Consider the following 13,491-nt stretch of genomic DNA (forward strand, 5'->3'; position numbering starts at 1 on the left):
TGCTGCACTCAATATGCCAGCAAATTTGGAAAACTCAGCAGTGGCCACAGGACTGGAAAAGGTCAGTTTTCATTCCAATCCCAAAGAAAGGCAATGCCAAAGAATGTTCAAACTACCACACAGTTGCACTCATCTCACACGCTAGTAAAGTAATGCCCAAAATTCTCTAAGCCAGGCTTCAGCAATACGTGAACCGTGAACTTCCAGATATTCAAGCTAGTTTTAGAAAAGGCAGAGGAACCAGAGATTAAATTGCCAACATCCGCTGGGTCATTGAAAAAGCAAGAGTTCCAGAAAAACATCTATTTCTGCTTTATTGACTATGCCAAAGGCTTTGACTGTGTGAATCACAACAAACTGTGGAAAATTCAAGAGATGGGAACACCAGACCACCTGACCTGCCTCTTGAGAAATCTGTATGCAGGAAAAGCAGCAACAGTTAGAACAGAACATGAAACAATGGAGTGGTTCCAAATTGGGAAAGGAGTATGTCAAGGCTGTATATCATCACCCTGCTTGCAGAGTACATCATGTAAAATGCCGGGCTGGATGAAGCACAAGCTGGAATCAAGATTGCTGGGAGAAATATCAATAATCTCAGATATGCAGATGAGACTACCTTTATGGCAGAAAGCAAAGAGGAACTAAAGAGCCTCTTGATGAAAGTGAAAGAGGAGAGGGAAAAAACTGGCTTAAAACTCAACATTCAAAAAACAAAGATCATGGCATCTGGTCCCATGGCAGATGGGCAAATAGATGGGGAAATAGATGGGGAAACAATGGAAAGAGTGACAGACTTTATTTTCTTGGGCTCCAAAATCACTGCCGATGGTGACTGCAGCCATGAAATTAAAAGACATTTGCTGCCTGGAAGAAAAGGCCAGGCAACATTAAAAAGCAGAGACATTACTTGGACGACAAAGGTCCATCTAGTCAAAGCTAGGTTTTTCCAGTGGTCATGTATGGATGTGGAATTGGACCATAAAGAAAGCTGAGCGCTGAAGAATTGATGCTTTTGAACTGTGGTGTTGGAGAAGACTCTTGAGAGTCCGTTGGACTGCAAGGAGATCAAACCAGTCCATCCTAAAGGAAATCAGTCCTGAATATTCATTGGAAGGAGTAATGCTAAAGCTGAAACTCCAATACTTTGGACACCTGATGTGAAGAACTGATTCAGTGGAAAAGACCCTGATGCTGGGAAAGCCTGAAGGCAGGAGAAGGGGACGACAGAGGATGATATGGCTGGATGGAATCACTGATTCAATGGACATGAGTTTGAGCAAGCTCCAGGAGTTGGTGATGGACAGCAAAGCCTGGCGCTGCTGCAGTCCATGAGAGGCTGAACTGAACTGACACTTCTGAACTTCACTGTACTTTGATCCCAAGAACTTCCAACTGAAAGTTTATAACCTTTGACCAAAATCTCCCCATTTTCCTTATCCCCTAGCCCCTGGAAACCACAATTCTAATCTCTGTTTCTATGAGTTCACTTTTCTAGATTCCACCTTAAGTGATATCACACAGTATTTGTCTTTCTCTCTCTGACTTATCTCATTTAGTATCATGTCCTTGAGATCCACCTCTATTGTTGAAAATAGCAGGATCTCCTTCTTTCTCATGCCTGCGTAGTATTTCACTGTGTGCATACACACACCATGCCATCTTTATCCATTCATTCACAGATGAGCTCTTAGGTGGTTTCCTTGTCTTGGCTATAGTGAATAATGCTGCAATGAACTAGGCAGTGCAGGTATCTCTTTGAGATCCTGTTTGCATTTCCTATGGATATATACTCAGAAGTGAGATTGCTGGATCCTACACAAGTTTTATTTTTAATTTTCTGAGGAACCTCTCTATATTGTTTTCCATAGTGCCTGTACCAATTTACATCCCAAACAACAGTCACAAGGGCTCCCTTTTCTCCATGGCCTCCCCAACACTTGTTATCTTGTCTTTTTGATGCCAGTCATTCTCACAGGTGTGAGGTAATTGCATTGTATTTCATTTGAACAGGACTGCTCCACAGACAGAAACTTTCACCCACTGAACACTGAGAGAACGCTCCGAAATACACTAATCCAGCTGTGTATACTACAGCAAAATCTTTCAAGTTTTCAGTAGTTCATCTGTCAATAGCCTAATGAAGGGCAACAGAATTTAGAGACCAGTGAGTGAAAAGAAGGCAAGGAATGGCCATTCTAGTGTACAACAGAGTCATAATATATGACAAAAAAATAAAAATTGCATAAAAAATAAGACTATTCAAAATTATTCATACAAATCTTTAAAATTATCTATCAAGTAAGATAAACATGGTTTTGTGTCAAGAACAAGTTCGTATTTCCCATCTCAAGCTCTTGACAGGGTGAAACCTCACTGAATTTTATTTTTCTTTTACAAATGGGTGCTCCTAAAAAGATGGTGTTTCACTAAAATCTTACAGAGAAATATAAATTAAGGAATGTTTTAAAAAAATCTTATAGGCCAGAAATAGACCCACAGAAATTCAGTCAACTGATCTTTGACAAAGCAGCAAAGGCAACTCAGTGCAGAAAGGATGGGTTTTCAACTGGATATTAAGATGAAAAAAAAAAAAAAAAAAGAATTCCCAATACAGACCTTGCACATGTCACAAAAATTAACTCTAAATGGATCACACACCTAAATGTAAAGCACAAAAGTATGAAACTTCTAGAAGATAACACAGGAGAAAAAGCAGGTAACCTTAGGTTTGGTGATGACTTTTTAGCTGTAAAACCGAAAGCACAATCTATGAAAAATTTGATAACTTGGAGTTCATTAACATTGAAAACTTCAGCTCTGCCAAAATTGCTGTTAAGAGAATAAAAACATGAGCCACAGATTGGGAGAAAAGTCTTTACAAGAAACACATCTGATAAATATACAAAGAACTCTTAAAATTAACTCAACAAGAAGAAAATAACCTGACTAAAATATATGCAAAAGACCTGAACAGAGAGCTCATAAAATAAGACAGATGTCAAATACGCATATGTAAAGATGCTCAACGTCATCTTACCGCGTGTGTGTTAAGTTGCTTCAGTTGTGTCCAACTCTTTGTGACCCCATGATCTGTAGCCCACCAGGCTCCTCTGTCTATGGGATTCTCCAGGCAAGAATACTGGAGTGAGCTGCCATTTTCTGCTCTAGGGGATCTTCCCCACCCAGGAATCCAACCTGGGTCTCCTGTATTGCAGGCAGTCTCCTGCACTGCAGGTGGATTCTTTACCAACTGAACCACCAGGGAAGCCGAGCCATAAAAAGAATAAAATTTGACATTTGTAGCAACATAAATGGACTTGGAGGGCATTATGCTAAGTGAAATAAGTCAGATAAAGACAAATACTCTGCCATCATCATATGCCATCATTATATGTGGAATCTAAAAAACACAACAAAACAATAAAGAAGCAGATTTACAGACACAGAGAACAAAACAGTAGTTACCAGTGGGGAGAAGGAAGAGAGGGCAATATAGGGGAAGGGAAAGAAAGGGTTATTGTGGAATTATGTGAAATCATATGTGTGAAACTCCCTAAAATTGCACAGCACTATAGAGTTTGTTTATTAATTTTTATGTTAAACTTTTACTTTGAATTGGGGTATAGCTGGTTAACAATGTTGTGATACCTGTATCCATTCTTCCTCAAACTCCCCTCCCATCCAGACTGCCACATAACACTGAGCAGAGTTCCATGAAAGTACTACAGAATTTAAATAATCATTTATTCAATTAAAAAAAAGAAGAAATTCTTGGGTTAAATACCAGTTCTACCACTTACAATGTAATATAGAAAAGTTACTTAGCCTCTCCACGCTTTGGTTTCCTTGTTTGTAAAATGTATGCCACAGCTCAACTCACTGTGTAACCCGGGGCAAGTTCCTTTGCCTCTCTTGGTTTCAGTTCCCACATCAAGCAATATTCTAAGCATTAACTCAGACAACACTTATGAAGTCACTAGCACTGGCTTGTTTCCACTTTATGCTGAAAAGGAACAACACCGTAGCTGAGCCTTGAGTACAGCTGCAGACTCAATCCTTTTCTGAGCCTATGTGATATCTTGGTTGGAAAGGCTTCCTACTGCCATAGGAACAATAAGGATTATCATTATATCCACAATTTATTCTGGCAAAGTGGAAGGCACTGTCAATGAGAACTTGAAAGAATGATTTAAAGTACAAATTTAATGTACCTAAACACACACACGACAGACTGGACCATTCTAACTCAAAATGAGAAGAAAACGTCTCCATGAGAATCCATTTCCAAAACGAAGGCAACCACGACATTTAGCCCTACTGCTAGGAAGGGCACATAAAGCTAGGAGAGGATGCCTGTCAGACAAGACATTCAAGTACGGGAGGACTAAAGCAGCAAACCGCTTTAAACTTCAAGTTATGGTGTACAAGCACAGAGACTACTTTCAAGCACTGCATTTTTAATGTAACAGTTTAATGAGGAATGGAGTCTAGGGAAAAACTGGACCACTGCCTGGTAACAAAGAAAACTATAATTCAGATCAAAGGGAAATAATGTAAAAATCATGGCATCAAACAGATTGGGAATCAAATTCTGACTGGGTCAACTCGCACTGGTGTAACAGCAGCAAAGAACAACTCTCTGATCCTGAGCTGCCTCCTCTGCTAAACAAGAACTGCTATGCTCACCTCACAGGAAGTGGGAGAATTAAATGAGAAATCAGGTATGCAGTGTCTGGCGCCATGTCCATCTCATGATCTCTGTTCAACAAACGTGAGTTCCCTCCCATTACCGTCCACGCCCCTTTTATAAAATCAGCAAGCATCATAAAAGGTTTTGGAAAGGCATTTCCTCGGGTCCGGATTCATAAACTTGGGTCTATTTGGCAGGTAGACTCTCTGAGATAACAAGCCTGAGTTACACAGGCCCAAGATCTGGTGAGCAGCCTGCCCTGGATCAGTGTGGACATCTGGCTCCCAGGCCAGTGCCTAGAAAAACTGGCCAGGCCCAAAGGGCAGCACGGGTGGCCAGGAGACAGCCAGAAACCAGAGCAGCCAAGAAAAGGGAGGATTACTTGAGCTTCGGCTCCCGTCCTTCGCTGGTGTACTGCCAGCAGATGAGCCCGATGAGGTCCTGCACCCTGGCGCTGGCCATGGTCACCACCGTCATTGGCAGCAGTCTGTCCTGGCTCGAGTGCAGGGGGAGGTAGACATCGATCTTCTTGGTCGCTGTTGTGCCTACGTGACCCTGTGGACAGAGCACACGCGTGAGGGTAAAGCACACAGTTCCGGTCACGCAGACCCTGCTGGGCTACAACGACTGCCCTCCAGGACCTGTGCTCTCATTCTTTGGGCACAGACCAACTTATGAGCCTGGGGTGGTCCTGAGGGGAAACGTTGTTTATAGTTTTAAGAGTTTCGTTTTTTTTTAATTTGAATTTTCTGCTGCTCGAATGGATCCAGCTCTGCCAGCAGTAAGGTAAATGAGCGCTACAACTAAAATGAACAAATGAGAGTGGTGAGCAGACCTAATGCTTGGTGTCAGGAGACTTGTTCTGCTGCTTATTCAGACTGACCCTGGCATCAGCTGCCCTCCCTGAAAACTGCTATATCACTCCCTGAGACCTTGGGTAAGCTACCATATTCTCTGAGGAAGCATTTAGCAGTACTGGAACCAAGCGCTTTCTTTCTCGGAGACGATGGGGGGCTAACTCCATTATGCAGTACATCTCTTTACTTCACTCATCTGAACTAAAGTTCAAGGGTCTCTGGTCTTATTACTGCCCTAACGGCCATACTCACACTGACCTACATGTCCCTAATCCCTCCCCTACACCTCTCTCTCCTCTCTCCCAAGCCCTCCACTCCCCTCTGGAACTCCTGCACGAACCAGCAAACTCCCCATAAATCATTACTTCTTTTTAAAAAACATTCCTCCACCTCTTTGCCATAATTGAAACCTGCCAGTCATGAGGATACTACTTCCTCTATTGTCCAGAAGACTGCTTTGCTTTATTCTTTTTAACCTCCAAACCTTTAAGGCCAACAGGCAGAGTGGGTATTCTTGGTCCTGCTATTTCCAAACTATTAATTCTCCTTTCTTACAAAAACAAAAACCCCTGTTCCTTTAAGACCCAAGCCACCCAACTGTACCAGCCTCTCCCTCTCCCTTCCTGTTTCTGTTACCCACCAGCCTTTGGTCATCCTGCTCCCTCACTAAGGCCTGAGTTCTTGGTCAGTCTTTCCCACCCCAATTCCTGTCATCATTCTAAAAGAAAAATCTGTCCAATACCCAAGGCTCTCAATCCCTAGACCACGTCACCCCCAACGCCTTTTCATCCACTCTTCAAATCACTGATTGCGCTGGGTACACTGGAGATTTAGAACAACTCCAATATCCCAACACCTACTCACTGAATACACTTTAAAATTTTTAATTAAATTAATTAGTTTGTTTTTAAATTTGGGCCTTGCCACGTACCTTGTGGGATATCTCAGTTCCCTGACCAGGGACTGAACCTGGGCCGTGGCAGTGAAAGTGCTGAATCCTAACCTCTAGACCACAAGGTTAAAACCCGAATATACTTTAATAACCTCTACCTCATCTATTCAAGTAGTCCCTCAAATTCTTTACCCTATAATCTGTTGAACCACCTCTTAATTATCTATCAGTCACCCTTATTTCCCAATACCCCACCCCCAGACTACATAGCCATTTTAATCATTCCTTTGCAGATATGATTTTTTAAAATATTTTTACTTATTTATTTGGCTGCACCAGGTCTTAACTGCGGCACATGGGATCTGTGCTGCCGTGAGCTGGATGTTTTAGCTGTGGCATGTGGGATCTAGTTCCCCAAACAGGGATTGAACCCAGGCCTCCTGCACTGGGAGTGTGGAGCCTTGGTCACTGGACCACCAGGGAAGCTCCACAAATACAATTTTAATACGCTCTTATTCCCCTGGACACGGTCTGCAGAGCATCAATCTTATATGACCCCAACCCTCTGCATTCCTCAGCTAAACACTGGAGAAAAATCATGCAACCATACAGATGGATTTTACTTTAAATCCTATGATGATAAAACTCAGACACTCAGTGCCATACAGCAGGCCTGCTATATCCCTGCACCCCCGAGACCATACTGCACACTTGTGCTTCTCTCCTCAGACTTCCCACGAACCGTGCCTCTTGACCTTCAGCCCCTGTCCTTCCCTCATGTACTGCCAATAGATGAAAAATGCAGAGGACCCCTGAATACATGGATTTGAACTGCAGGTGTCCACTTGTAAGTGATTTTTTTTCACCTGATACAGACTACAGTACTACACGATCCACTACAGTACTACACTACTGTGGATACCAAACTGCATCATCAAATTTGATTATGTTACACTCCTGTTGAAACTCCTTCACTGAGTGGCTCCTATGATACTCTGAATGAAATCCAAACTCCACGAAGTGTGCAACAAGGCACTGCGTGATCTGACCCCTGCCTAACCCTCCAACGTCATCTACTGCCTCTCTTCCCCCACCTACTTCAGCTACACTGGCCTTCTAGGAATGTCCTGAATGTGTGTGCCTTGACTGCTTCTTCCCCTCTTAAGGCCACTGCAAGTGTTACTCATGTATCTATCTAGGAGGCTCCTTCTTATGACTTTTGCATTCTCTAACATGTGGTCTCAAGCTGGTACATAAGGTGATAACAATAGGATGCGCTGTCTATCAGAGAGTTCTTGTGAGAATTGCTACTACTGGTATTCAAGGCTCAGCTCACATGACACCTCCTCAGAGAAACCTCCACTCATAATCCTATAGAAAGAAGACCTTTCCACAGTCAACCCTCTCACCCTTGTCTTGTTCGTTTTCTTCAGAAGGCTTAACAATTTGATAGGACCTATTTATTTATGTGCATCTTCAGTGTATGCCTTCCCCACTGGCCTCTGAGCGTCCATGAGGACAGCCATAATAACGTTTGCTTTGTTTACTGCTCTGTACACAATGGCTAGCACTGTGCCTGGTGCACAGAAGACTCTCCAAAAAAACTCTGTTGAACTACAGAATGAATGCATGAATGACTCAAATGCCTACTGGGACACATGGTAGGAACTCAATAAACGTTAGTTTCTTCCCTCCATCCCACTCGTCCTACTTCTATGGGCCTGTTTCCTGGTAGCAGACGGAGATGGAGGGACCTGAACAATCAACTGCTTCCATCTTTAACATCCTCTACAGGATTGTATTGATCTAAAGGTGGAAAAAAATATCAGAACTAGAGTAAGGAAATACATAAAATCAGTTTAGAAAACATTTTTAGAGAAATTCCACTTCTCATATAACCCAGCATCTAATATTAGATCCATAGGGTTGTTTTTTTTTCTTTATTGTCTTCCCTCTATGTTATAAAAACAAATAATACAAAAGATAATTCTCCTACATAAAGCTCTCTCTCATGCATGTATACATGTGTACATGCGCGCGCGTGCACACACACACACACACACACAGACACAGTTTTCAGCTTGGAAGTAATAACTCCAATGACTAGCAAAGATGTCTCTAAACAGCAAGTGTCATTTTGTCAGGCAGTCAAAAGGTTAAAGTGAAAACAGCCGCAATCTTTCTGGAGTGGGTTTACACACCCTCCTACCACTCTCTTCTCAAACTCATTTTCAGACCCTCTAGTTGCTGTCACTGCTCTCCCTTCTTATTTCTGTTTATTCCTCCTCCTTTCTTGGAAGAACTTGGAACTGAGGGGCTATCGGAATCACAGTATCTCAAGATACAAAGATTCAATGAAATGACAAATGTGAATGTACTCTGTAAATTATAAAGTGCTTTAGAAATGCAGTGCAGTATCTAGAAAGGGTCTAAGTTTTATAATCAGACCCATTTCTATTACTCAAGTCTATTAAAGGTCACATGAGGCCAAAGATGGATGCTGTAGGAGTCCTATTAATAATATCTATTATTATAATAATAGCTAACATTTATTTACAGCTAAGTGTTAAATAAACTCTGCTAAATGCCTGCCTAAGTTATTTAATTCTCACAATCACTATAAGAGGTAGGGTTCTACCATTACCCTCGTAATATAAATGAGAAAACCAAGGCTTACAAGGCTACAGTCATCGGCTCAAGATCCCGTTACCGAAGTGAAGAGCCAGGACTCAAATCCATGTCTGTCTGACTCCAAAGCCTCCACTCTAAACCTCAGCATCTTCTTTCACTAAAGTTATACTAAATAGAATCAGTCCCCACTCTCCAAGGCTGGACAACTGTCTCCTGCTCCTTCTCAAAAACATGCCTAAAACACTGCCATTTCCTCGAGAGGGGGCATTCTAAGGAGCTGGCCAAGGAGAACCAGGGAGGACTGCAACTCCAGAGATTACTGCCACTGCCATCTGACTGCAAGGAGTCATCACTGTCTAGGAAATGAAAGCAGATAGTTCTATGGTACCCTCTATTTCATAGTGAAATAGCAAGTGTGCGAAAAACTATGAGAATAAATATGGCACATACTTATTAAATGAATAAAGCACTTTATCTTTTTAATCTTCTAATTCCATCTTGAGGCACTGATGACTGGGGAAAAATGCCTTGCACAAACCTTGAAATTATGTATTTTTTAATAAGGAGCCTCTTCGGAAAAAACTCAAGGTGGTGGCAGTTAGCTCTATCTAATAGTCCCTGTGTTGCAATATTTAGAGAGAATCATCTAAAACATAAAACAATCCATCAACATAATAGAAAGTAATTAACTTATTTTAAAAAAAGAAAGGTGACCAAAGGATTAAAAGTATTCATCACACATCAAGGCAAGCAATATTCCACAAGCTAACATCTAACTATTAAAAAGCAACTAGCAATAAACAAAGATCGTATCATACAGTTTCACTGCATGGCAATTTATGTGTTTCACAATACAGAGTGGGGACATGGAGGCATAACTAGAGCACAAGGAAGGGGTCACAACAGAGACAGGGGAAACTGGTTTAGCTCCATCCTTCCCAGTCTCTCATGCATTCAACAAACACCCACTGGAACACCATATTGGGCTCTGAAGACAAAGTTAAGACACAGTGCAGATCTTCACCAAATTCATGGTCTGCTGAAGATCTATACTGTACAATGTGCATAAAGCTTTAAGAGGGAAAGTACAGGCTACTATGAGAGCTCAGAAGCAACCTCGACTAAAGACAGTTCGAAAAAGCCTCCTAGATTAAAAAAAAAAATTTACCCTTCCATCCAATAGAACCATTAACCCAAGGAAAAGACACTTACTATATTTCAATACTTTCTATACCAATATACAAAAAAGTGAATATGAATTCTCCATAAGACATGGGATTTTGAGTGTTTCATTTTAATTTTCTGCTTTATATTTTTCTGCATTTTCTAAACTGAGCATGGTATTATTTTTATAATTACAAACAAAATATTTATAATTAAATGACCAAAAAGGAGAAAAAAAGAGCTACTATACAGAGCTTAAGAGAGCTTTAAGTAAGAGAAAGGATCAACTTTGAAAATGCAGCCTATGTTAAGGTATCTGGCAAAATTTATTAAGGACACACTATGTGCCAGTGCTCTGACAGGCTGTTGGGAAAATAAGCTGAAAATATAACTCAGACACTTTCAACGGCAGGTTAAGTCATTTTTATTAAAGAAATAAAAAGTAAGAAACGCATTGAGCTGACAAGTTTGGAGTTGAACAACTCTCTCCAGAGCAGCTCCCAAATTGGGAAATGCCCCTGGTTCAGGTGTCAGAAAGAAAAGTATTCTTGAACCAAACTATTCCTGAACACAAACGCAACTGATGAAGACCAACTAGACTTCAGAGTTCACATTACACGGCCTGTCCATTATAGCCTGGACAGTGCAGCCAAATCTCAAACTCAACATGTCCAAGACCCATTTCCTCCTTCAGCTTCTCTCATTCCATATTCAATCTCATTTATGGCTCTCACCACCTACTCCATCACTTAAGCTAAGAACCTTAACTCCTTTCAAATGTCTCTGAAATATCTCTCAAATCTTTCTGCCCTAGTTCAAGCTTCATCATTTCTCAGCAAGACCATTGCAGCAGTCTCTTATCTCCCTATCTCTAAAAATCTCTTCTCTTTCCAAATCTTTATTTTCTCACTGCTACTGAAGTGATTTTTCTCTAATCACTGACCATGCCTGTCACACAGAAATACATGCTGGCCCTCCCCAGTGTTAGCATTCTAGCTCTTTAGCATGACAGTTAATACCCTTCACACTCTGGTCCCAATGTATCATTGCTAAAGTATATTGAACAGAGGTTAAGAGTTGTGGGGCCACCCAAGATGGGCGGGTCTCGGTGGAGAGGTCTGACAGAATGTGGTCCACTGGAGAAGGGAATGGCAAACCACTTCAGTATTCTTGCCTTGAGAACCCCATAAACAGTATGAAAAGGCAAAATGATAGGATACTGAAAGAAGAACTCCCCAGGCCAGAAGGTGCCCAATACGCTACTGGAGATCAGTGGAGAAATAACTCCAGAAAGAATGAAGGGATGGAGCCAAAGCGAAAACAATACCCAGTTGTGGATGTAACTGGTGATAGAAGCAAGGTCCAATGCTGTGAAGAGCAATATTGCATAGGAACCTGGAATGTTAGGTCCATGAATCAAGGCAAATTGAAAGTGGTCAAATAGGAGATGGCAAGAGTGAATGTCAACATTCTAGGAATCAGCGACCTATAGTGGACTGGAATGGGTGAATTTAACTCAGATGACCATTATATCTACTACTGCGGGCAGGAATCCCTTAGAAGAGATGGAGTAGCCATCATGGCCATTGGCCAAAAGAGTCCGAAATGCAGTACTTGGATGTAATCTCAAAAACGATGCAAATTGATAAAAGGATTATTTGTGGCCTTCAAAAGTTAAAACTCTCTTAAAAGGAATGGCTGCAGTTCCATTCCACCAGTACCTTCTTCCCTAACTCCCTCAACAAGGACCAAAGGAGGCTACAGTCTACCAACAGCCTGCGCTTAGTCAGTCATGTTGGACTCTGTGAATCCATGGACTGTAGCCCACCAGGCTCCTCTGTCCATGGGGATTTTCCAGGCAAGAATACTGGAGTGGGTTGCCATGTCCTCCTCTAAGGGACCTTTCCAACCCAGGGATTGAATCCAGGTCTCCTGAACTGCAGGTGGATTCTTTACCGTCTGAGCCACCAGAGAAGCCCTACCAACAGCCTAGCCTTTACTAACATGATACCAGACTTGGGAGAGGGGTCTCAGACTACCATTACACTGATGATGGTTAAGGGACTTCATTTGATCACAGAAAGGATTTTAAGCAAAATTGAATCTATTTCTGGCCTAAGCCAAGTTTAATCAACTACGAGAAATTAAACAGGGATCTATGTGAAGAGGAAACAAAAACCCCAGACTGAAGCATTCTGCTCTCAACAAATGCTGGCTTTATGAGCTCATGGAAAGAACTCACTTTTTTACATTCAAAATAGTGGCACTGAACTTCTGAATAGATTTTGTGTAAAATTCTATGACAAATCCATTCAGAACCAGGGGCTTGACTCTGTAGTGCTATCTTAATCCTCAATAAATCTGGAATGCTTAAAGGCTATTAAATTAACATTTCCCCGCTCTGACACCTGTAGTCAAGTTAATTTGTCAAAAACATTCCTACAGTTTGTCACTGGACACTGTATTTTCTGACAAGTTAAGTTTAAAATAAAATTGACAAAATCTCATTAATTTCCTCTGAATCACCAACCTTGGTTACATTAAGCTTTTATTATTAAGAATGTCAACTGTCACTCTTTCTTTAACAAGGTCAAGGTCTGATCTGGGTACCTCCAGGATCCTTATTCTATTAATAGGAGCTAGTGAGGCATTGCAGTATGGTGATTAAAAGTGTAAGTTGTGGAATCAGAAAGACCTGGGTTCAATTCTCACTTATTGTGTGTCCTTGGACAATTTTATTTAACTTATCTGGGTCACTATTTCCACAAAGTAACAGTGTATTATAAAAGTACCTCTTCATGGAATTGTTGAAAGGATTCAATCAGACTACGCATGTAAAGCACTTATCACTGCCCAGTCTATAGTAAACGCTCAGCAAACGTTGGTTCTTCATTAAGCTGTCTTTTTCTCCCCTAGATTTAAATTCAGAAACTTAAAAAAAACACCACCACCTTCACTGCCATTCATAGACTTTTAAAACTACAAGGAATTTAAGGGTCATCCCCTTTAAAATATTTTTCACCAAATGGTTGTCCTACGAGCTGTCCTGAACATCTTCCACTGATGAAGTCCCTGTCACCCTCTGAAGTCTGCAGGTAAACAGTTTTGATGGCTAAAACATTTCTTTACATTGAGGGACACTTTCTCTGCAGCTTTTAGCCACTGATCTTAGTTCCAGACCTCAGGAAACTGGAAAAACTTCACTCCACTTCCACAGTGCTAAGTCGCTTCAGTCATGTTCAACTCTTTGCTAC

The 13,491-nt window shown here is 41.4% G+C and overlaps 1 protein-coding gene across 17 annotated transcripts in view; it reads right to left on the minus strand.

The window, feature by feature from the left end:
* Positions 1-13,491, minus strand: part of MAPKAP1 (mitogen-activated protein kinase associated protein 1) — a 234,120-nt gene that overhangs the window by 119,129 nt on the left and 101,500 nt on the right. For all 17 annotated transcript variants that reach the window (XM_010844073.1, XM_010844067.1, XM_010844071.1 and 14 more), the window contains one exon: positions 5,076-5,248. In XM_010844073.1, the coding sequence (XP_010842375.1) occupies positions 5,076-5,248 (173 nt within the window). The remainder of the gene's footprint in view (positions 1-5,075; positions 5,249-13,491) is intronic.

This window comes from Bison bison, unplaced genomic scaffold (assembly GCF_000754665.1).
Source record: "Bison bison bison isolate TAMUID 2011002044 unplaced genomic scaffold, Bison_UMD1.0 scf7180017864193, whole genome shotgun sequence".
Lineage (NCBI taxonomy): Eukaryota > Metazoa > Chordata > Mammalia > Artiodactyla > Bovidae > Bison > Bison bison.